The sequence below is a fragment of the Osmerus mordax genome, chromosome 22 (genome assembly GCF_038355195.1).
Source record: "Osmerus mordax isolate fOsmMor3 chromosome 22, fOsmMor3.pri, whole genome shotgun sequence".
Lineage (NCBI taxonomy): Eukaryota > Metazoa > Chordata > Actinopteri > Osmeriformes > Osmeridae > Osmerus > Osmerus mordax.
In genome coordinates this window covers 3,844,972-3,869,895 of record NC_090071.1, presented here as the reverse complement: position 1 = coordinate 3,869,895, position 24,924 = coordinate 3,844,972, and the positions used below count along the sequence as shown (strand labels likewise).

The 24,924-nt window shown below is 50.0% G+C and overlaps 1 protein-coding gene across 5 annotated transcripts; it reads left to right on the top strand.

Moving 5' to 3' along the window:
* The first annotated feature begins 309 nt into the window (after positions 1-309).
* LOC136965890 (inositol polyphosphate-4-phosphatase type I A-like) lies at positions 310-24,762 on the top strand. Of its 5 annotated transcripts, none has more exons than XM_067260183.1 (24): positions 310-435; positions 4,882-4,995; positions 8,964-9,121; positions 9,258-9,302; positions 9,407-9,525; positions 9,810-9,926; positions 10,095-10,174; positions 10,375-10,486; positions 10,590-10,680; positions 10,933-11,080; positions 11,223-11,353; positions 11,461-11,565; positions 11,664-11,772; positions 12,935-13,118; positions 13,381-13,596; positions 13,732-14,041; positions 14,900-14,932; positions 15,311-15,483; positions 15,635-15,758; positions 15,904-16,171; positions 16,629-16,726; positions 16,853-16,965; positions 17,131-17,285; positions 22,769-24,762. In XM_067260183.1, exons 3-24 carry the CDS (start codon positions 9,019-9,021, stop codon positions 22,899-22,901), a joined length of 2,967 nt encoding a protein of 988 aa, XP_067116284.1. In that variant the 5' UTR covers positions 310-435; positions 4,882-4,995; positions 8,964-9,018; the 3' UTR covers positions 22,902-24,762. The 5 variants fall into 5 exon arrangements, with proteins under 5 accessions (XP_067116284.1, XP_067116285.1, XP_067116283.1 ...); XM_067260184.1 differs by having other exon boundaries at positions 12,932-13,118; positions 13,732-13,873; XM_067260182.1 differs by having other exon boundaries at positions 12,932-13,118.
* Positions 24,763-24,924: the final 162 nt, after the last annotated feature.

Sequence of the window (24,924 nt, the reverse complement as noted above, 5' to 3'; positions counted from 1 at the left end):
CACGATTTAACATAAGAGGAGAATATTACTTATTCTCCTTCTCCACTTAGAATATGACACAGGTTAAGGAAGTAAATTCCTACGTTTATTCAAAACATGGTTATTATTATTCTAACATTATGACAATATAGGCTACTTATAACGAATATTCACATATTCACATATGCGTGTCCTTAACTATACTACACGTGGATACTTGTAAAGCGAATACTTATTGATAAAGCCTCTTTTGGGAAAATCCGATAGGGGGAGCTTCCTTCGACTCAGCTCCTCATTCTTCTCAGCTAGTCTACGTCACATGACTCCCACAGTCAAGAGGGAGACGGTAGACCACTGCAGAGAGCACCAGCCTAACAGACACCAAATGTCAAGACAGAGCCCTTGTCCTATCTTTCTTCTGTAAAATGGATTGTCTTATGACACGGAATTAGAAATGTAAGTATGTTGAACTTTAAATAATAATGGTAGATGAAGCCACGTTGCGACACTTCTACATTCACATCTTAACAGCGTACAAGCTAACAAGCTAATTTGGTCATTGTTTACAAATAATGCTCAACTTAAGAAAACAGTTGAGTCCTTCCTCATAGTTTGTTCAAATGCAACGGTGCAATTATGATACAGAAGGAATGACCCTCTGAACTAAAAACTGGTTATGAAACTGTTGCAACGGGGCTCGTCACGGTTTATTTGAACCAAATCGTTTTGTGCCTTGACCCTGGGTGCGCGTAATGAACGTCCTAGTAACAGTGAAAACTCACAATATACGTGCACGTGAATGTCAACAGATTTGTATTTGAGCTTTTGTCCATACTTGTCTTGCTATGCTACAGCCATCGTTTATTTACCTCAAATGATCCAATTCCATTACGCTACTGAAAAACTTCAATAGCATTGGGGAGTCAGGTGGCTGAGCGGTTAGGGAATCGGGCTAGTAATCAGAAGGTTGCCGGTTCAAATCCCGGCTGTGCAAAATGACACTGTGTCCTTGGGCAAGGCACTTCACCCTACTTGCCTCGGGGGAATGTCCCTGTACTTACTGTAAGTCGCTCTGGATAAGAGCGTCTGCTAAATGTAAAATGTTTCACTTTTGTGCTTGAGACGTCAAACAGGGGTTGCGGTCTGAGAGTAAGATAGGGACTCGGTTTGACCGAAATGGTGTTTCTAATTTCTTACCTCCTGTTTCATACGCTCCGTGTTTCATGTTAAATACACCTCATAACCGTTTACATCAGATCTTTCCACGACACTGTCCGGTTGGGTCTACAGCTGACTGTAGGATTCTTACATAACCCTTTAAAGAGAAGTGCGGCTGACAGCGCTTTCCCGAGTGGGTGCGTTCCACATGGCTAGAAACGACAACAAGATGTACCGCAGCACGTGCCAGCTCCGAAGCCTGGTCAGTCATCCATGATGCCAGGGAGTGCATCCTGGTGTCATCCTAATGTAAGCGTAAACACAGTACAAAAACAAAGTAGCCTACTGTTTTGAAAAGGGTTAACACAGAAAAACCGTCAAGATATGGAGACCTGACTGCAGAGTTATTGATTAAAGGCTCACATAGGCTAACAGTAGTTCCGTGCCAGCATGTCGCTATAATTTGTGGGAAGATGATCGTTCCAGAGGGGGGGGCGTTGAGGGCAGTGAGTACAGTCTTGCGTGGACATCGACCATGGTTTCCTGTTTCGTAGTGAGACACAAGGTGAAAGGGGACACATTGATTTGAGGTCTCTCTCTCTCTCTCTCTCTCTCTCTCTCTCTCTCTCTCTCTCTCTGTCTCTCTCCCTGTCTCTCTCTCTCTGTCTCTCTCTCTCTCTCTCTGTCTGTTTCTCTCTCTCGCTGTCTGCCTGTCTGTCTCTCTACGCTCCCTATGTCTCTGTCTGTCTTCATATCTTTTTCTCTTTGGTACATAATGAGATGAGAGGTTGAACAGGAGGCTGTTGAATCAACTCAACATCATGTTTCGGCCATGAAAGATCATCTCTTAGTCATCTCTCACACACAGGCAGTACATGACACATTCTCATCCAGCACTCCAATACTTCTAAATGCCAATACAATGTGTTCACATTCCTTGACACACAAGTCTCTCCACTACCCACTTGGTGCTCATGTTGTGTTGATACCCTGCTCTTCCTGCCCACACACAGTAAATATGCATGGTTTTAGATACTCTCATTATTCCCACAGAATCCTGCTCTCAAATCACAAACTTTCACTCCTCCATGAACCACACACACACACGCACACACACACACACACCTACACACACACACACACACACGTACCAATCTCACAAACAATACCGAATACTGTAACACCCTCCCCAGTTCTCAGTTGTTGCTTTGGACAGCCCAGCTATTCGCTGCTGTGTCCATTAGAGCCTGGTGTTGGGGGTTTATGAGAAGAGGGGGTGTATGTTGTTGGCAGGCGTGAAGGGGGGCTTTCCACATTGCAATTCCCTCTTACACAACCACAGTGAATTATTGATGCATGCTGGAGGAGTGGAGAGCATCCGTCCACATGTGCGGAAAAGTGAAAGCTGTCGCTCCCTTCCTGGACTGGATGGAGACCCCCGGAGAGATGGAGGGATGGAAAGGGAGAGAGAGAGACAGAGAGAGGTAAAGAAAGAGGGGGAGAGATGGGTATAAAGAGGAGAGAGAGAGCGAGCGAGAGAGCATGTTTGAAAACGTGACAGTTGGAGCACTCTGCTGTCTGTGTTGTTCAGATGGAACAGTGTTGTTCTAACCGTGTGGCCCACATTGTGTAGGCTGGGTCACAGCTTAGGTTTGTTATCGTGCAGTTCCTGAACCAACCCTGTATTGTGGGCCTGGATATTGTTCATCTTTTAGTGGCTTGTCTTGTCATCTGTTCAGTTGAATGAGCACTTCAGCTTTTTGTGTAAAGTTAGATCGACTGACAGCTGATCGATGGATGGCTATCCCCCTCAGTTTTTTTTCTTATGTCTCTCCTTTTCTCCTCCTCTCCCCTCCTCTCCAACATGTGCTGAATGAAACACAGCATCATCAGCCTTGAATCTCTCCCTCCTTACTTCCCTCCCTCCTTTCTGTCTTGGATGTTGTCAGTGACTCACATAACACTGCAGGTCATATCTGGGCAGAACCACAGAACTACCCCCCCCCCCCCCCACACACACACACACGCACACACACACACCCGCCACGGCTCCATGCGTTTGTGCTGGGTGGAGAGAAGGCTCTGACAGGACCTTATCGATCGGCTGCAACTGGCAACACTGCAGAGAAAAGAGGAGATGAGGAGAAGCAAGCAAGGATGCACTACCGATACTAGGAAAGTGAAGGAAGGGGGAGATCAAATGTAGTGAGCAGAGAGAGCGAGAAGGGATAGAGAGAGAGAGAGAGAGTGAGTAAGGGATAGACGCAAGAGGACGAGTTAAACAGCCAGGGAGAGAGAGAGAGAGGGAGAGTGAGCGAGAGAGTAGAGATACAGAGTGAGAGAGAGAGCTGTGGGAGCTGTATCCTCTGGTGTGTGATGCAGTCTGAGCGCTGCTGCTGCTGCGTGGTTTGTTTACATGCAGGGACACACAAAACAGGACACGGAACAGGAGTCCAGGAAGGAATGAAAGAATCCTCCATCACATCCTCTCGTTCGATCTTTTAATGAGTACCTCTAACTAGCCCAGCCCAGTTAGGAACAGTGCTTAATAAGAATCTGTGGGACTGTCTCCGGTCAATGCTAACCGACAGCAGGCCGCACTCACTGCTCCATTCTGACGTGTGTGTGTGTGTGGGCAGGTAAGGCTAAGCTAATACAACTTGTCTTCCCCCGATCCACACGTTGTGGGTTAGCATGTTAGCTAATCATGCTAAGGTTCTGAATCTGAACTGTTGGAATTGTAGGCAGCCATTTTGGGAAGGTCTTATTGTAACAGTTACAGAGGTGTGCTAGGCTATGTTTGAGCCTCCTAGAGGGGTTGGCTGGTATGCTAATCTCAGAGAGCCTACGCAGAATGTGTCAGATGCAAAAAGGTCCACTTCAAGCGGCCATGTTGTGTGAGTCTGGCCTGTTGCTGTTTCCTGTGGAAAAAGACCCAGAACTATTACATCAGTTAGTGTTTCCTCATCTGACAGTTAACCTTGTAATGTTGTTTGCGAAGCCAGGAAATTCCCAGTTGCACAGGTCATCATTTTGAAAGACCTTACAGTTCCTCTTTCATCCTCGCTCTTGTCTGGAGAGTCGCTCCATGCCTCATGGAGCTGTCCTGTGCCTACCTTCCTCAGAAACCATCTGCTGCCGTCTCTGGTCAACCCAGGAGTGGACTTTGTGAGTGAGTGAAAATCGTTGTGTGTGTGTGTGCGCAGTGTGTGTGAGGAACATTGCATTTGTGTACGTGCACTTCTGTGTGGGTAGTGCAGCACATCATGTGTCCTGAAACAAGTTGCAGCTGGCTCTCTGGAGCTGATATCGTAGGCCAAACTGTCAGCTCATCGCATGGCAAGCCGTCTCAGGTCTAAACCATGGGAAGTGCCTCAAGGGACAAGCTGATTGGACACATCTGATGTGGTTCTGTCTGCTGGTTACACAGGAATAACCGTGTACAGAGAACGCTTCAGACCCGTGTAACTTCCTGTGTGGAAATCAGGAAGTGAGGTTGAACGGGGGGACCAAGACACAGTTCACACACACACACTTAGATACACACACACATATACATAACACACTACACACATTGGCATGTGGCCCGAACACATACTCTTCAGTAAGAAGCTACATCCTGCTGACTTCATCTCCAGCGCCTAGTTTACCTTCCTTCCTGGAACAGCTCTCTCTTTACTCCCCAGCACAATGGGGGTTATAGTAACGGCCTGCCCTTTGACCTTATGACCCCTCTCTCCTCAGACGGTGTGGCGGCAGTCCCACCCTGCTTCCTGTCCTCTTCTGGCTCCTCCCCCCCAGTCTGACCACCTGACTTGACCAGCCCTCCTGCCCCCCACTCTGCCCTCCACACCCACAGTGAGTTTGCTCTAACTGACATCCGCCCTGCTCTTAACCCAGAGCCTCTTTCAGAGTTGGTAGCAGTCTGAGGTAAGTATAAATGAACCAACGCAGCTCTGTTCAATAGGAAGTCAGTGAGGGTGTGTAGTTACTGTGATTCATAATGTACATTTGGGCGCCTGTCAATCCTGGTCATCACCTCTGGCAGAGGATGGAGCTGGGATCATAGAGCGGGTGTTTACGTCCCTGGGGCCCTGTTGAAAACCTGGGGGTGGAGAGAGAAGGGATCAGGAGAGGAAGGAATGGAGAGAGAGAGAGGGATGGAGGGGAAGAAATATGGGTGGTTAGAGCATTTGGGTCACAGGTTCAAATCCCCCCGTACCACGATTTGGATACAAGCGTCTGCTAAATTCATACATTCTTATTATTATTACAGTAAGAAAGGGAGTGAGGGAGAAGGATGAAAAAGTGGGAAGGGGAGAGAGAGAGGGATCATGTTTAGGACTCTGTTAGGAACCCTCTCACGAGTGTGTCTGATGGAGAACAGCTGGGGTCTGGAGGTGGAGGACTCGCATGATGTCATTCATTAATCAATATGGGGAGTCAGGTGGCTGAGTGGTTAGGGAATCGGGCTAGTAATCAGAAGGTTGCCGGTTCGATTCCCAGCCGTGCAAAATGACGTTGTGTCCTTGGGCAAGGCACTTCACCCTACTTGCCTCGGGGGAATGTCCCTGTACTTACTGTAAGTCGCTCTGGATAAGAGCGTCTGCTGAATGACTAAATGTAATGTGCCCCCTGACACCTGCAACCCTATCAGGTATGTGGCTACAAGACTCAGTCTCTTTTATTTCCTATATTATAATAAGTTTTATTTGTATTTCTTTATTTAATCCCCCATTATTGTCGAAGGCAATCAGGGTGCTACCGATCACATTTAAAGCAGTAAATAAATAGCATTATAACAGTGGTTCCATTCCATGTTGAGATGAATAAATGTATATTATCTTAATTTAACCAAACACACACACACACACAAAATAATGACCTTATGGTTTTACACCAGCAAGGTGTGTAGATGGAAAATAACTTTGCGGGGGAAAAAGCCTGAGACTATCATCTTGATGTTCTAGAGGACAGAAGTTTCCATGATGGTGTTGGACCTGGTCGTGGGTACACTTCCTTATTTGGCCAGCGACTAAAAGAGTGTGTAAATACCGAGCAAGATCACTTTACTGCCTGTCACTCCATGTGTCCCACAGAGAGGTTCAGCCAGTGGAGACCCAGTCCAGGTGGAGGAGAGGCTAATACGCTACGCTAAGTGTGTTTACACAAGCTGGTGTCTGTAAACAGAGTAAGGTGGACTGGAGAGGAAGGAGACGGACAGTCAGACCAGAGACCTGTACTACGAAGCGACTTCCACATGCCCGGGATATATTTTAGTTAGATGGCTTCACTGAGCCTTAACAATCACTATTGCACATAAAGCAGTTTCACAACGGTAATTATCAACTTAAGTTATGGCAGATTTTTCCAATCAGGCTATGAGCGTGTTCACATAAAATGGGCGGTGTTTGCTCCATATGACCAATCGCAAACATGGACAAGTCTTCCAACTTTAAAAAATATTGCCAACTGTGTGAATGCATTACTTAATACGCTTATCAATATCACTTCTCCATATTAAGGCACAAGTAGATCTATGCAATATGCTAGTTGCTACTCTATCTTGGTTGCCACAATTACTTGGTTACTGGCCTGAACTGTCTATTGTGTCACTGCTATTGGAGTGAATGGTGTCCCAGTTTGTGTCTGCCTGGCTTCTTTGGAGTGTGTGTGTGTAATGGTGAATGGTTGGGGTATTTCAGAGCAGAGGAACCTTGGCAGGCAGTCAGTCAGCAAGCTGCAGTTAAGCTTGGGTTTGCCCTTTTATGGTCAGCAGGACTGTGTAGTGTTACACACACACACACACACTCTTTTACACACACACACACACACACACACACACACACACACACACAGCTCCCTCCACATACACTGCAGCTAATGGCCTGTGTATTTCAGTTGAAGTTATGTGAATGTGTGTAGAAATAGTGTCAGAAAGCAGCAGAGATGAGCCAGCGGTGGCTCCCCCCCCCCCCCCCCCCCCCTCCTCGAGTGACCCAGTTCATGTGATTCCCAGGGCTACTGGGTCCCCTCTATATATATTTGGCTCTCACTTGTGTGACTTGTAATCATGGCTAATTTGCAAAATGGTTGCGAATATTCAAACACTTTTGCGGCTTTTAAGTCTAGAGGGACAATGACTGCAACCTCCACACACACACACGCACACACACACACACACACACACACACACACACACACACACACAAGCTTACTCAAACTTGAACACAAGCCAACACACCCCACAATATGGCTTGATAACCATCGCACATCAGATCTTGGCACCAAGTTGGATAGTAAGTGAGCATTATTCCTCTGTGATAACAGTAAATGGATGCCCATTCTGTAGGAAGGTCCCCTCAATTCAAAATACACATGCTGTGACACAAATGGGAGGCCTTGTGGACTAGCGCAGTGTGTAGGAGTAGGAGAGCAGAAGTGTCTGAGGGAAAGTGGAGCAGATCACTGGTCTATTTGAGCTGTTAGCCCGCGGTATGTGTGTAAATAGGCTAATTGCCGGTCTCCAATGAGGGGCGGGGAGGCTTCTTAAGTGTGCTCCTTAGCTGAGAAGAAGAGGGGAGGAGGAGGAGGAGGGAGGCAGGGAGAGAGGGTGGATTTATGAGTATTGTTAAGTGATGTCTAATCATCTCCCGGTGCAGCAGAGAGAGAAACGTCCGTGCCCTGATACGGTTCAGCATTTCAACCTCCGTAGTTGTCGCATCAACTGTACACCTGAAACGTTTCCATGTGGGCTCGCGTGTGAGCGAGCTGTGTTCAAGAGAGGAACAGGAGGGCACAAACAATAGAGCAGAAATGAAAGCTTTGATGCGTGTTAAGTACACAATGCCTACGCCACGCACATAGACATGCACACTGTAACCCTAACCCACACACACACCACAACAGACACACCCACACACCAAAACAGACACGCACGCAGGCACGCACGCAGGCACGCAGGCAGGCACGCACGCAGGCAGGCAGGCACGCACGCAGGCAGGCAGGCAGGCAGGAATAAGCTAGTTTGTCAGCTGTGACTGGGAGCAGATGAGGAGGCTAGCTGAGGGGATGGAGAGGAGGAGTGATGCTGCTGCATGTTCACAGACACGTGCTGCCCTCTCTCTCTCTCTCTCTCTCTCTCTCTCTCTCCACACTCACTGCTTCTCTCCGCCCTTTCCATCCTTCTCTCCTTCCCTCCATACTTCTCTTTCTATCCATCCCTCCCTCCTTACTTCTCTCTTTTCTCCATCCATCCTTCCCTTGTTCTCTCTCTGCTCCCCCTCTCTCTCATTTCTCTTCTACGTCATCCCCTGTCTTTTCTCATCTCTTCTCTCTCTCTCTACTCTCTTTCTATCTCTACCACTCTTTGCATGCCTTTCCCTCTGAGTCTCTCTCTCTCTCTTTCTGTCTCTCGTTCCGTCTCTTCTTTGGTGTGTTCCTCTCTCTGCTGAATATGGACCACAGGCCCCCTGAGGGCGGGAGTCCACTGCTGCACTACTGGACCTGGGAGGGAGGGAGGGAGGGAGGGAGGGAGGGAGGGAGGGAGGGAGGGAGGGAGGGGAGGGGAGGGAGGGGAGGGAGGGGTAGGAGAGAGGTACAGGAAACATGGAGGGAGGAAGGGAGGGGTAGGAGAGAGGTACAGGAAACATGGAGGGAGGGAGGGAGGGAGTGAGGGAGGGAGGGAGGGAGGTCCAGGAAACATGGAGGGAGGGATTCCATCATGATGATTCCATCTGTTCCATGTGAATAGCAGGCCTGCAGTCATGAAGGAAAAGCTATGTTTCTCTGTTCTTCCTACCTGTCCCTCTCTGTTTCTCTCCCAGTCTAGGAAGGAGGGCTGAGAGGGGGCTGTGTACACACACACACACACCCCAGGCCATGATGGCGGGGAGGGCTGGTCCCAAGCCGCAGCGGCCGTGGTCGGTGTACCGGGCCAGCACCTTCGACCTCTCCTCCGAGATGATGGGGCTGGCGCTCGCAGGTGAGACCTCCCCCCGCCCCCTCCCCGTTGCCACGGCAACACGCCCACCAACGCCGCTGTGCAGGTCACTGGGTGAACTTCCTGGATCTGAAGGCTGATGTAGGTCTTTAACATGAGCGCGTGTGTGTTCCTACAGGGAACAGCCAGGACCCTGATGAGCCAGTACTGGAATTCAGTGTGTGTGAGTATCTGATGCAGAACAGAAAACCTGGACATCCCTACACTACTATGTGTGTGTGCTCTTCTTCATTGTGTTTGTTGGTGTGTGTGTGTGTGTGTCCCTAGCCTGTACGGAGCTGGTGACCCCAGCGCTGGACCGTAAACCCAACAGCTTCGTAGCTGTGAGCTGCACCACCCCTCCACAGGCCTTCTGGACCAAACACGCCCAGACAGAGATCATAGAGGTGCTCCCCCACAACACTGCTGCCTCCACATCTGCCTGTTCTTCCTTCCTTTATTACACACGCACACACACACACGCACACACGCAGACACACACACACACACAGACACACGCACACACACGCACACACACACAGACACACACAGACACACACACGCACGCACGCACACACACACACACACACACACGCACACACGCACACACACACGCACACACGCACACAAACAGAAACACAGATCCAGACACAGACTCCCAGAGTGATGCGGTGTGTTGTGGTCCTGCCAGGGCACCAGTAATCCCATCTTCCTGAGCAGCATAGCCTTCTTCCAGGACTCCTTCATCAACCAGCAGACTCAGGTCAAGCTGTCTGTGTACGACGTCAAGGACCGCTCGCAGGGCACGGTGAGACCACGCACACACCATCTGGCCACCCAAAACACACTGGTCTATCCAGCCAACACACACTCCATCCATCTAACACTGTCTGTCTGTCTGTCTGTCCCTCTCTCTCTCTCTCTCTCTCTCTCTCTCTGTGTCTCTCTGTCTCTCTCTCCTTGTCTTTATCTCTAGATGTATCTCCTGGGCTCAGCTCTGTTTCCTGTGAAGGAGCTGCTTCAGGACAAGAATCACAGATTAGCCCTGACACTGAGGTAGGACACACACTATACACACACACATCTTAAACACACAATACACACACACACACACACCTCACATTTTACTACACGCCTGCCATCAAATCAAACTTTATATAAAGCTATCACCCTGCTCTCTGGGAATCACAGGGTCCTTCTCTTCTCCTCTCCACTTCCTGTCTCCTCCTCTGCTCTTCCTGTCTGGATGTTGGCAGGTCAGCAGAGAGCAGCTGTGTGGGGACCATCAGTCTGGTGGCCTGGCAGATGGATGAGAAGAGGGACCAGAGGATGCCAGTGGCACGGCTACCAGACACCATCAATGGCAGGGTGTGTGTGTGTGTGCAACCGCACATACGTGCGTGTTTTTCTCTCTCTTTGTGTGTGTGTGTGTGTGTACTTCTGTCTATATATGTGACCTCTCCTTTCCCAGACGGTGCTTCCGGTGGATGAGAGTCTGACAGAGTCCATGGGCGTGAGGGCCAAGTACGCGTCGCTCTGCAAGGACACCCTGCTGAGATCAGGTGAGGCAGGCAGACAGGCAGACAGGCATGCTCAAACAGGACTGTGACATCCAGCTCTACATTTCTATTTGTCGTTTGAACATGTGTGCGTGTGCGTGTGCGTGGCTGTGTGTGTGCGTGGCTGTGTGCGTGGCTGTGTGTGTGCGTGGCTGTGTGTGTGTGTGTGTGTGTGTGTGCGTGGCTGTGTGTGTGTGTGTGTGCGTGGCTGTGCGTGTGTGTGTGTGTGTGTGGCTGTGTGTGTGTGTGTTGCAGTGTTTGGGGGCACCATGTCTCGTATGTACCGCTTCCCCACCACGGACGGGAACCACCTGAGGGTTCTGGAGCAGATGGCCGAGAGCGTGCTCTCTCTCCACATCCCCCGCCAGTACGTCAAACTGCTGCTGGAGGAAGACGCGGCCAGGTACACACACACACACACACACACACACAGGTACAATCACACAAAGGCCCAGAAACACACCTTCTGGTGTGTGTGTTATATAGGTCATTTTTCTGCTCGTCTATGTGCCTCAATAAGAACGTGTGTGTGTGTGTGTGTTCAGAGTGTGTGAGCTGGAGGAGCTGGGAGAGTTGTCTCCATGCTGGGAGAACCTCCGACGGCAGATCGTTACTCAGTACCAGACCACCATCCTCATCTACCAGGAGACCATGACAGACCTGCAGGAGTACAAAGGTCAGCGCACACACACACACACACACACATAAGGACACATATTAGTCATTGACTGAGCTTCCAACATTTGTCTCTGTCTCTCTCAAACCCCTCCCCCTCCCCCCCAGGTCCCTGGTTCAAGGCCAGTAACCTGAAGGCAGACAGGAAGCTGGAGTTCATGCCCACCAACCTGCACGTCCAGAGGATGAGGGTGCAGGACGAGTCTGGCTTTGGTGAGCTCCGCTCTGCCGACCAACCACACACGCATGCACACACGCATACACACCCACACACTCCCACCCCCTCTAACACTCCCTCCCTCTCCCTGCAGACCACACGTATGACGTGGTGACCATGGGAGCCCCGGCCGCTCACTGCCAGGGCTTCAAGAACAGCGGGCTGAGGAAACTGCTGCAGAAGTTTGAGGAGACCAAGAAGCAGTAAGTGGTGCAGGAGACAGGGAGGAGAGGGGAGGGAGAGGAGGGAGAGGAGAGGAGGGTAGGGGAGGGGAGGGAGGGTGGAGAGAGGGAGAGGGAGAGAGGGGGACAGAGGGGGAAGGAGGAAAAGGGAGGGAGGGACCTTCTGATCAATGATCTTCTGTTCAATCTTATGATCAATGACATTCAACAACATACTGTCGTATGTCACATGAAATTCATCTTATCAATTACATTTATGTTTGGCTCTTCCGTTTATTTACTGTTTGAACTGCAATTCTCCTGCATGAGGCCTTTTCATAGAGTTTATCATTTGTCATGATGTTCTACATGATACAGTATAAGCTCAATTATTTTGAATTCATCTATGATTCTCTCCTTCTAAAATGATTTTATTTCCCGGCTTTTTAACTGCATCTTTATTTTCTAATCAGCGTTAATGAGGAGGAAGGGTGAGTTGTGGTTACTATGGGGGCTTTGTTTGGTTTGTCACTTGTTTCTCCCCTGCATGGAACAGTTTGCTGTCACTGTGAGTCTGCTCTCCTTCAGGGAGTGGGAGAATGGGTTTTGTGTGTGTGTGTGCGTGTGCGTGCATGTGAAGGCTTGCTGATGGACACTAGTATGTGACTGAAGGGTACTATGTAGCAGGAACCATCTCTGTCAGTGTTGTTTGGATGGTCTGATGCAGGGCTGAGAGGGATTTGTGTGTGTCTGCGTGTGCGTGCAAGCGCCTGTGTGCAAATGCTTGTGTGTGTGTGTGTGTGCGCGTGCGCGTGTGTGTGTGGGTTGGGACAGGGCCGTCCCCTGTTGTCCTGTGGGTCAGGACCAGGCATGTGCATGTGACCATGGAGACTGACCTGCACACACACTGTCACAGCAGGACTGGATCTGCCTCACGCTCATCTGACTGCTTTCAGGAAGAATCTCTGTGTCAGTACAGCACAAACGCTGTTAGTTAATGTGTGTGTGTGTGTGTGTGTGTGTATGTCACGTGTGAAAGTCGGTTTAGCTGTGTGTCTGTGTGTGTATCTGTCTGTTTGTCTATAAGTGTGTGTGTGTGTGTTCAATGCTGTTAGGTAAGCTATGCCTGTTCTTGCCTCCAAGTGTGTGATCAGTGTCTCTTGAGTGTGTCAAATCACTGACCCCCTCCTCCTCCCTGCAGCAGTGCCCTGTCCAGCTGTCAGTCCATCGTCTTCATCCCCCAGGACATTGTGCGGGCCAAGGAGATCATCTCCCACATCAACACTCTGAAGACGCAGGTCAGCTACTACGCTGAGCGTCTGTCCCGCGCCGCCAAGGACCGCTCCGCCAACGGCCTGGAGAGAACCCTCACCATCCTGGCCGACAAGGTGAGGGGCCGGGAACAGAACCCTGCTTAGAACCCTGTTCATGTATGGTACCAGAACCCTGCTTAGAACCCTGGTCGTGTCTGGTACTAGAACCCTGCTTAGAACCCTGGTCGTGTCTGGTACTAGAACTCTGCTTAGAACCCTGGTCGTGTCTGGTATTAGAACCCTGGTCATGTCTGACACTAGAATATGACAATTGTCGTTTCCTTTTCCTGACCCCTGTTCTTCTCCTGACCCCTGACCTTTCTCCCTGTCCTGTCAGACTCGTCAGCTGGTGACGGTGTGTGACTGCAAGCTGCTGGCCTCGGCCATCCAGGCTCTGAATGCCGCGCGGCCCGAGTACATCGCCTCCAAATCGTCTCCCTCCGCCGACTCGGAACAAGTAGTCCTCCGCAACGACCAGGACACCCTGCTGGCCAAGTGGAGTGGACGCAACAGCCGCTCCTCCCTGCACGTGGACTGGCATGAGGAGGAGTGGGTAGGGACAGGCTCTCTGGACAACTGCGTCTTTCAGGGATTCAGCGTGGACTAGATATATCATTCACGTTACTGGTTGGGTAGTTAGTTTCCTTTCTCTCCTCACCTGTCCTCTGTCCCCCCCCCCCTCCCCCAGGAGAAGGTGTGGGTGAATGTAGAGAAGAGTCTGGAGTGCATAATCCAGCGTGTGGACAAACTCCTGCAGAAGGACAGGCTTCCCTGCGACAGCAGTGAGGACAGTACCCAGCCCGACCAGCAGGGCGGCGCCTCTAAGAAAGGTAACCAGCGGACTCGGGCCTTCTGGATCAACCCCGACTGCATGCCGTCATCTCCAACGTCATCTTCGTCATCATCCTCCTCCTCCCCCACCGCCACCATCCCGTCTTCATCATCCTCCATGCCTGCTCTGGTCCCTGCATGCTGCCCCAGCCCCCACAGAGAACCCTGTAGGTCCCCTCTCCTCTACCGTTGTCTCTCCATCCCTCTCTCCTCTGTCCCTCTCTTTTCATCCCTCCACTCGTGTAACCCGGGGTGCAGTTGATCCTCTCTCTATTGTTTCAGTGAAGGTATAGGTCCAGTAATGCATTTCTGCTAACATGCATACATCTCATCATACGCATTTTCTGATAATCATGGGTTTGTTTACGGTATGTCACTTGGACCAGCCTGGTTTGTTTCAGCCTTGCATGGGGAATCCTTAGTCATATCTACTTTCTAAAGGTACAACATTTACACTGTATATATTGTGAATGCTGTCCAATACCTCCATGTTTATTATAATAAAAAATAAGTCTACCCCAGTTTAGTTTGCCAGGAATGTGTAGCTTTGCAAGTGAAGAAGTCTCAACTGTCCAATATAGAGAAGTGTGACCCTGTCTGTCCTCTGAATCATGTGGTTGTGTTGTTTGTGCTGCTTTGGGTGGAGGCTGTCTCTGTGCCTAGCTAGCTAGCTATCCCAGGCATCACTGTTTATACTGTACTGTTCTGCTAGCCCAGCTTAACTAGCTAGCTAGCCCAGGCCTCACTGCTACTGTACTGTCCTGCTAGCTAGCTAGCCAAGGCCTCACTGCTACTGTACTGTCCTGCTAGCCTAGCTAGCTAGCTAGCCCAGGCCTCACTGCTACTGTACTGTCCTGCTAGCCTAGCTAGCTAGCTAGCCCAGGCCTCACTGCTACTGTATGGTCCTGCTTGTCAAGCTAGCTAGCTAGCCCAGGCCTCACTGCTACTGTACTGTCCTGTTCGTACGTGCTGCCATGTCGCTGGTGGCCGCCCCTAACTTGCATGTTGCACCTCCGCCCCTCCAGATGGCAGCCCCAGTGGCGAGGAGGCCTTCCCAGGTAAGAGCTCTGTCCTCCCCCCTGCCCCTGGCTCCCAGGTCTTCCAACCCCCTATCCCTCAAGCCCATTCTCTGTAGAACAGCCCCTGGTCCCCAGCCCCCCTACCCCCCAGCCCCCTCTCTCTAGAACAGCTCCTGCTTCTGCTTCGTGTAGGTCTGTGTGTAGGTCTGTGGGTCTCTGTACCACACTGTCTTGTCTTTGTTGTCACAGAAAAGACAGGTAGATGTTTAACTCATGATGGATGAAGAGTATGTTGTTAACCTGGAGACTGGTGCTGGTTACAGTAGGGTGCATATAATGGAAGAGTGGTTAAATGGATTCAGTTGAAGTTGTGTTTGTGCTTGGTTGTGCGTGCGTGTGTGTGTGTGTCCTTCCCAGGCGAGTGGAGCGAGGCCCTGTACCCCCTGCTGACCACGCTGACCGAGTGTGTGGCCATGATGGGAGACAAGGCTAAGAAGGCCATGGTGTTTCTGCTGATGCAGGACAGCGCCCCCACCATCGCCCTGGACCTCACCCTGCAGTACCGCCGGGACGTGGTCTTCTGCCAGACGGTCAGCACACACACACACCACACACACTCTCGCTCGCGCACACACACAAGCACGCACACACACTGTTGCACTGCAGCTGAATATCAAAGTGAGATGAGATGAATAGTGTGAGTGCGGTGGTGATGCATGTGTGTTGATGTTGTCGTGGCAGCTGACCGCGCTCATCTGCGGCTTCATCATCAAGCTGAGGAACTGTCTCCGTGACGACGGCTTCCTCAGACAGCTGTACACCATCGGCCTGCTGGCCCAGTTTGAGTCTCTCCTGAGCACCTACGGTAAACAACAACAGCCTCTCTATCCCTGTGTGTGTGTGTGTGTGTGTGTGTGTTTATGTGGTTATACATATACGTGTTTGTGTGTGTGTGTTTATACTTGTACGTGTGTGTGTGTTTTATACCTGTACGTGTGTGTGTGCTCCAGGTGAGGAGCTGGCCATGCTGGAGGACATGAGCGTGGGCATCATGGACCTGCGGAACGTCACCTTCAAGGTTACCCAGGCAACGTCCAGCTCCGCCCCCGACATGCTGCCCGTCATCACGGGGAACCGGGATGGCTTCAACGTGCGCATCCCGTTGCCGGGGACGATGTTTGACGCGTTGCCGAGGGAGATTCAGAACGGCATGTTGCTGCGTGTGCAGCCAGTCCTCTTCAACGTTGGCATCAATGAACAGCAGACCCTGGCAGAGAAGTACGACCTAGGGGAGGGGACGGGACTGGGGGGGAGGATGGGACTGGGGGGGAGGATGGGACTGGGGGGGGGATGGGACTGGGGGGGAGGATGGGACTGGGGGGGAGGGGACGGGACTGGGAGGGAGGATGGGACTGGGGGGGAGGGGACGGGACTGGGAGGGAGGATGGGACTGGGGGGGGAGGGGGCTACTGGAGGGGGGGAGGAGGGGAGAAAATAGAAAATAAACTGACACTTGCTCTTTCTGTGTGTTTCTCTCTGTGTGTGTGTGTGTGTGTGTGTGTGTGTGTGTGTGTGTGTGTGTGTGTGTGTGTGTGTGTGTGTGTGTGTGTGTGTGTGTGTGTGTGTGTGTGTGTGTGTGTGTGTGTGTGTGTGTGTGTGTGTGTGTGTGTGTGTGTGTGTGTGTGTGTGTGTGTGTGTGTGTGTGCGCGCGCGCGCGTGCGCGTGCGTGTATCAGGTTTGGAGACACGTCCCTGCAGGAGGTCATTAACCTGGAGAGCTTGGCTAGACTCAACTCTTACTACGAGCAGTTCAAAGAGGTCCTACCTGAGGACTGTGAGTGACAGGGCTGCCCTCTCCTCTCCTGCCTTTCAGCCTGGAGACGTTGTACTCACCTCCTCTTCTCTCCTCTCCTCCTCCTGGTTCCTCCCCCCCTCCTCTCCTCCTCCTGGCTCCCCCCAGGCCTCCCCAGGTCTCGTTCTCAGACGTGCCTCCCTGAGCTGCTGAGGTTCCTGGGGCAGAACGTCCACGCCAGGAAGAACAAGAACGTGGACATCCTGTGGCAGGCCGCAGAGGTATGACACACACATCAATCACCAGCGCTGGTTTGGCATGGAGATGAAGATAGCACTTACATTTGCTTGATTAAAAGTCCTCCCACCATCCACTTCTCTACCTTGACCGTGCGTACTTGGTGTGTGTGTGTGTGATCCACCCGCCTCTCCCCTCCTCCGCCCCAGATCTGCCGGCGTCTGAACGGCGTGCGCTTCACCAGCTGTAAGAGCGCCAAGGACCGCACGGCCATGTCTGTGACCCTGGAGCAGTGTCTGATCCTGCAGCACGAGCACGGCATGGCGCCCCAGGTCTTCACCCAGGCCCTGGACTGCATGCGCAGGTACGTACCCCCCCTCCGAGCCCCCTCTCTACTGCCTGAACTCAGACGCCCCCCCCCCCCCCACGCCCCCTCCCCCCCTCCACCACTGTGAGGGCATGTGCCAACTAGCTTCGTGGCAAGGAGAGGACTGCACGGTCCTTTTAGAAATGGCCTCTCAAAGTCTTTTAAAAACCCTCTCTCCCTCTCTAACTTACCACTCTTTTCTTACTTTAGTGCTCCCTCTCTCGCTCTGTCTACCTCTCCCTCTTTCTTTTTGTCTCCTTCTAACTCTCTCTTTCGCTCCCTCTCACAAACCTTTTTCTCTTTCGTTCTCTCTCTCTCTCTCTCTCTCTCTCACTCTAATCTCTCTCTGTATCTCTCTTGGCAGTTGGCACCTGTTCCTTCAGTGTCATTCTGTTCTCAGCCCTGTCTGTCCATCCAGTTTGCAGTAAATACCCACCCACGGAGCTCATAGTGCACCTATCTACCTCATCTCATCCCCCTGTCCTCCATCCCTCCACCTCCCCATCCCCCTGTTTGCTGACTGCTTGCTGAACGAGAAGAGAAGGATGAACACCCTGTTGCGTTAGCGGGCTGAGTGACTGCCGGGGAAACACCTCGGTGACGGTTCAGTAATGATCCACACTCGCGGTAGAACAGTACCACAGTCCGCTGACAGGAGAACAGTATCTACCGACAGCAGGAAGCCCGCTCCAAGGTTATTCATGCATGGTTGAAGGCTCACAGCAATGACGCGAAAACGGTTCTCGTCCAAATGGCATGAGGTGGCACGCAGGCGTACACTAGGACAAGTTGTTCAGGGGCTGGCGGGCAGCCAGGACCTCTCTCTCGTCCTGGTGTCCAGACACAAGGTTGGATGTTTCAGTGGCTGGTGATCCCGGTTCTCCGTCCTCAGCCAGCGATGATACAGCTGTGAGGGGAGGGCTCTGTGTGGGGCGGAGTTTTAGGAGCGGTTGCCGTAGGTCACACACCTGGTAATGGGCTCTGAGGTTTGGCGACTTGAGTGCACTGCATGCTGGGAAGGTGGCTCGTTCGTGCTGCATGGCTGTAAGGCTGGCAATGCCCTCTCCCCCCCTTCCCCATTCCCTCTTCCTCCTCCTCTACTCTGGGCTCAGGTCAATTCAGGAGGCAATATAAGTCAAATAAGCTGTTTACAATTCATAAATGTAATTTAGCTGAAGCCCCTCAGTTGACTCCCCCCCCCCCCCCTCAGAAAAGTCCCATAGCTGTGTCTTCTTGCCTGTCTCCCTTCCTATCCCACAAAGATGTCAAAACATTTCTCTTAATTTTCTCTCTCTCTCTTCCTTCTCTTCCTCTGTAACCATGTCACGTTTTGATTCTGCTTCCTCATGTGTTCCTGTCCTCGTTCCTCCGCTTGGTGTCCGGGGGGGGTCTTTGTTCTCGTCTGAGCGGGTCTCATTTCACCTGTCCGTTCCGCTGGCTGTGGTCTGTGGTCCTGACATCACTCTCTAACCTCCTCCCGCCTTCCCCCGCACCCTCATCCTCTCTCTCCTCCGCCTTCGCGCTCGTCGCCTCCATTTCTTTTGATTTTCCCCTCGCTGTCCCCACACACACGTCCATGCCATCCGTCTCTCCTGGCCTCGCTTCTTCACTCCCCCCCGGTCCCCCCTGTCCTCTCCCCTCCTCCTTTCTCTTGCCCCTCCCCCTCCTCTCTTCCTCCTCCCCCCCCCCCCTCCACAGCATTGGGACCAGGGAGGGGGTGATCCAGAAGAACCTGAGCGGGCTGCTGCCAGCGAGGGACCTGCGGCTGGACCCCAGCCTGCTGTACTCCCTGCCCCTGCTGGCCCTCAGCCCCAACCTGCTCATCGTCTGGCTCTTCCTCAGCGTGGCCTACCTGCTGGCCAAGCTCCGCTGCAGCTGAACACACACACACACACACGAACACACACACTGGACCCCTGACCCTCCTCGCCCTGAGCCCCTCCTCCCCCCCCCCCTCCTTCCTCTCGCTCTATTTCTACTGTCTACTACTACCCTGACCCCCGCTGACCCTCCCTGACCCTCCAGTGTAACTGTCTGGCAGGCAGACTGGCAGATAAGAATGCAGGCAGACAGGAAGGTAAGCGGTCAGTCAGATAGAGGGATAGTAGTCAGTTAGTTTGTCAGGAAGGCAAGATGTCTATACTGGATGTTAGTGAGTGTGGAGTTTTACGAGGCTTTACACTGCGTCTCTCAGCTAAAATGACTGCCCCTCCAACCAATGGATGCTTCTGTCCAGCATCCTGCCATACCTGTCCACTGTCTTTCGACCAATCAAGTCAAAGCAGGGGGCTGGTCTAAAGGTTGTCGGTTCAGTGTGTGACTGTAGGGGTCATAGTTCTGCCTTATTCCTCACTGGAAGAACCATCTTGAACGACAGAGTTTGAAACAAAGCCACTGTATAATAGCTATTGTCGAGATGAGAGGTTATTGTCGTAATTCTGGATTTAACAGTATTGTTATAGATTATGATGAATATGTATGCAACTTTTGCAATTCCAGGTTACACATGACTATAGCCCTTTTTCTTACTCTGAATTTAGGGTTTCGTTTTGCACAAGAGTTTTTTTCAGTCATGCACATTTTTGGCTAGCTTGATTTTTGATGTCTTCCATGTTATATTAGCATCCTAAAGTGCGTAGGCCAGAAGAAGGTTGTGAATGGGTTCTAGATGCCTGTTAGGTTGTAGCGGCCTGTACAGTCATTTCCAGTTCTTCCTGCTCTTACAGATGGAGACTGTCTGCTCGCACTTTCTAGCTTGTTGAATGCAGTAAGTCTCGCCAATAGACACGATTTATTCTTTCACAGGAAACAAGTCTTATGGTTAAATGGTTGGAATGTACACCGCAGTGTTTCAGGCAAGCTTGTTTGAATATGTAGGCCTAGTGTAATAAAAATAATAATGTATTCATTTAGCAGACGCTTTTATCCAAAGTGACGTACAGTCCACGGGGGATTTGAACCTGCGACCTGCAGTCAAATGCCCTAACCACCGAGCTCCACCCACCCCTATAGTTATGTAACATGCTGGGCGCAGTATCCAACTAGCAGTATTTGTGTATTTTTCTATATTTAGTATTTCTTTATTTCCCGCTGTTCTGAAAGATGGATGGGGTAGGAGAGAGATCAGAAGAATGTAGGATATTGTGCCAAAGGCTTCAGGCAGGACTGGGAGAGACCAGCATCCTGGTGTTAGTCCCAGGTTGGTTAGGAAGCAGGACTAGGGTTTCTAGATGATTTATGATGCAGCACAACAGAGGTTACAGCTGACTCTTGAACGTAATCCTGATCTTCCTGTTTGGGTTCTACGGAACCAGAATCAGTCCCCTGTGATGGATTAATTTAGCAGGCGCTTTGATCCATAGCAACATACATGGGAAGATTCAAACCTGCGGTTTCAGTCAAATGCTCTTAACCACTGAGCTATACTCAGTATGTGATGAACTCTTCCTTACGTGAATGCTGCTGTGACACGAAGAAGACTTCGCTGCTTATTCCTTCCAAGACAGACATATTCAGCCCAATCTAAGATGACCCACTAAAGAAATAGACCACCCAAAAATAACCACCTTTGGGGAGGTAATCATGCTCTTCCTACAACCCCCCCCCCCCCCCCCCCCCCCCCCCCCAACACCATACCTGACCTCGAGACCCTTCTGGAACATTCCCCACAAAACAAACAGTTTCCATATGCATTTGACCAGTTATGAAGACCTTTGACCTTTTCAAGACAATGGAACAGATGCTGTTTCACAGTCTTTGAGGATTCACTTTATATGAATTGATCTCTTTAGTGCGGTGTTTCTATTTATATCATAACAACAACGGAAGCATATGCCGTATTCTTTGCTCGGTATTTCACGTTAAGTTTTTTGGATATGTTGTGTATATTTAGAGTGATGTATAGAATTATTCCATAACTATCAATCAATTACGCTGATTTAGAACTACCTCTATTCCCATGACAAAATGTTGGGGCAGGGATGAAATCAAAGGAGCCACGATAATAACATGATTCAAGCAAAGAGGGACCTTCTTCTTCTGTCAGTAAGCAGTGACAAAGCCCCTGAAGTGCCCCCTGCTGTTTAGACAGGGAACTGTTCAACTAGCAGCCCTGTTTTCAGATAGCTCCTCCTGTCTGGAGGGTTAGAAAACCACTCTAACCAGTAAGAGAACTATAAGAAAAGGTTGCAAATGAACATTTCTTTCTGGCTCCAAATATATTTATTGTAGGCCACGTAGCCAGGTTTCTTTAAGGTTTTGTTAAGGCAAATGCATTTATTCCTATTTAATAATCAGCTCCTGGCTTCTTGCTTTTTCTTTCCATAGAGGTTTTTGGTAAAGGGAAAATCCCCAAGAGAGCACTATCAAATCAATAGAAAATATATTTGTATTGCTGTAAATAGTATTTAAAAATGCTTATGTGTCAATGCATATACATTATGTTTGCTAAAAAAAATATTTATTCTAATGCAGAGTATATATTGTGATTATGGTTCTTGCATAATCTCCCTGCTGTTGTCACTTTATAGAAGCAGAGTGGTGCGTGGTTGTTTTCAGGTGTCTGTGTTAGACAGTCAGTATGAAGAGTCCTGTTGTGACCCACTATGCTCAACCTCTCTCTCTCTCTCACCTATCCCTTTCTCTCTCTCTCTCTCTCTCTCTCTCTCACCTATCCCTTTCTCTCTCTCTCTCCCTCTCTCTCTCTCTCCCTCTCTCTCTCTCTCTCTCTCCCTCTCTCTCTCTCTCTCTCTCTCTCTATCACACCTATCCCTTTCTCTCTCACCTATCCCTCTCTCTCTCTCACCTGTCTCTCTCTTTCTCACATGTCTCTCTCTCACCTATCCCTCTCTCACCTATCTCTCTCACTTATCCCTCTCTCTTTCTCACTTGTCTCTCTCTCACCTATCCCTCTCTCACCTATCTCTCTCTCACTTATCCCTCTCTCTTTCTCACCTGTCCCTCTCTCTCTTTTCTCCTTCTCTCTGTCTCTTCCTCATCAATGCTTCACCCCTGAAAGTGCAATAAGTCCCCCGCCATGCGTCCTGAGCCTGCTATGTGGTAGCCACGTGTCGCAGAGCAAGAAGCTCCCTCATTGATGAGACTTTTGATTTGAACGTTTGAAAAACCAAAAATGATAATCGAGAAACAAAAGCTCAGTGCTTTTAGATGGGACGTGTTTGTAGATCCTTCCCTGCATGGGAACCTCCATGTTTACAGGCCAGCAGCTCGTTAGTGTTTCACAGGCCCCAGTGTCTCTCCAACACCCCCCCCCCCCCCCCCCATCCCAGTCCTCACGTAGTCTGTGTTACTCTCACTGTGCCATCGGGCTTTTATTTTGTCTTGTATTTTAACAGACCCAATTTTTGTTTTTCGTTTTTCTTCACTTGCTGTCATTCTCTCTGTGCTCGTCCCCTCCCCCCCCCCCCCCACTCTCTCCCCTCTGCACTCCCTCCCTCCCCCCTCCCTCTCTCGTTTCCCAGTGAGGGCTGCAGAAGGGAGAACACGATGAAGAATGTCGGATGTCGCAAGTACGCGTTTAACTCCCTGCAGCTCAAGGCCTTCCCCAAACATTACAGGCCTCCGGACGGGACGTTTGGCAAAGTGGACTCCTGACGAGGGTCCGTGCGTCCTGTAGCTACCGTGTGGCCGATACCTGTAGAAACCCCACCAGCGCCGTACCAGGAACAGGCCCCCCAGAGGTGCGCGGCGTAGAGCCGGCGTGGTTCTGTCTGTCCTGTTTGCGTTGCTTCCTCTTGAAAAAGCCCCAGATGTGTAGATCTTAGCCTGTGCATCGGTGGATTTTAACGGCGTAGACATTGGTATTTTGTTCAGTTGTCGGTCAAGTCTCACGTTTCGGTAATCCCGTGTTCTGAATTTCCCTTAGCTGTCAGTTTCACAGACCTGTAAGATACCATGTACATGATGTTACCATGACATGGAAAGGTGACATTCAACTTCTGGCCTGAAGATGCACAAAGCTCAGACCTCCGACTACTTTTAGATAGATCTAGATGCACTGTCCAGCGTAGACCCTGCTTTTAGGTCATTTACGGTAACACTGGACATAGTCTGCAGATCACTGATCTTAACGTGCACTGAGCTACTGTCTTGGGGAGGCTGTAATGAAGCTGTTTCAAGTATTATGATTTTTTTTTAAAGCGCCATGCATTCAGATGTAACAAACCCACTCCAACATGCAGCCTCTTTGCAACACGTCACACTGGATATACAGTGTACCTGTTTTAGCCCTCGTATCCCACCTGCACCCTGGTCATTATCAGCTTTGTGTCTATGCATTTTACATGGTTTTATAGTTTGGGTTTCTGTCCCGTTCATGTGGACAATACTGTTTTTTTCTTGTGGAGTGTGACTTGAGAGCTGCTGTTTGTGAATACATTTTTACTTTGGGCATTTTATTTTGTTGTCTCTTTTTGTGCCTTCCACCTTCAACCCATTCCTTCACAAACTCGACGTTCTTGGAAAACCAAGTTCCTTATCAGGAACACAGACTAGACGCACCTTCTGTTGCAGGTGATTGGAAGCCAGGTAGCAGGGATCTGTACCATAGATATGACGCGAGCACAACCTTTATTTGCAGTTCTGTCGGACGTTCTCGAACCTGCAAATGTTGCTTTCTCGTTTGGGTGCCTATTAGTATTCTCTGCACATGGAAAGCGGTTGTAAGCCTCTTCCCCTCCCCCCCTTCCTTCCCTCCTTCCCAGGCACCTCATGCAGCTTTTCAACCATGCAGTCTCACTGTCTGCTCTCATTTAGAATAAACAGACTGAATTGCCATCGACACTGAAGAAAAACGACATAGGGATCCATGTGTCTCCATCTTAACGTCATGTCACCTATTAGTGTTAACAAATGTTCTTCAATAAATGTATGCATTTGTTGCAAGGCTGTTTTGAACTTTTTCCAGAACTGAGATTGGTTGTGCCATTCCAAAAGAGGAGAAAGGAATAAGAAGAGATTTGTAAGGAACCATTACCCTCTGCGCTAACACTGCAATGTATCTTCTGACCACAAGAGGTCACTGTTGTTCATGTTCCTGCTGCACTGTCTGAGGATTTCAATGCAAACAACTGTCAAAAACTTCACTTACAGAATCCCGTTCTCTCAGAATACTCCTGTGTGCAGATAAGAGCTCCTCATATACAGGGACTTTTAACAGGCAACTGTGAACCACTCAAGGTATTTGCAAAGTAGGCCAACAGTGAAATCACTGTGTCGTTCTGTACATTGTCGTGTCGGTCTGCATTTTACTGAACATTGCGGATACAACTTTATTTTGCATCTATGTGCTTTCTCTACTATAGTTGCCATTCCATGTTTGGATTGGATACATATTTATTTCTATTGTAATGAGCGCATTTATTTTACCATGCACAGAAATAGGATATCTGTATTCCTGAATATTGCGATAAATTGTGTTCTTATCAATATCAGATGCTAATAAAAGAAAAAGATTTGTGAATTGTTTGTGTCCCATCACGTGGTAGTCTTATCGCATTTGAATTTGTTTGAGGATTCTTGGAATCCTGTCTGAGTGTTCTGGGTATAGCAAGAAGTAAACTCAGTTTTAGGCCAATCTATTACATGAAGGAATGTTCTAGGTGCCAGTAGATACACT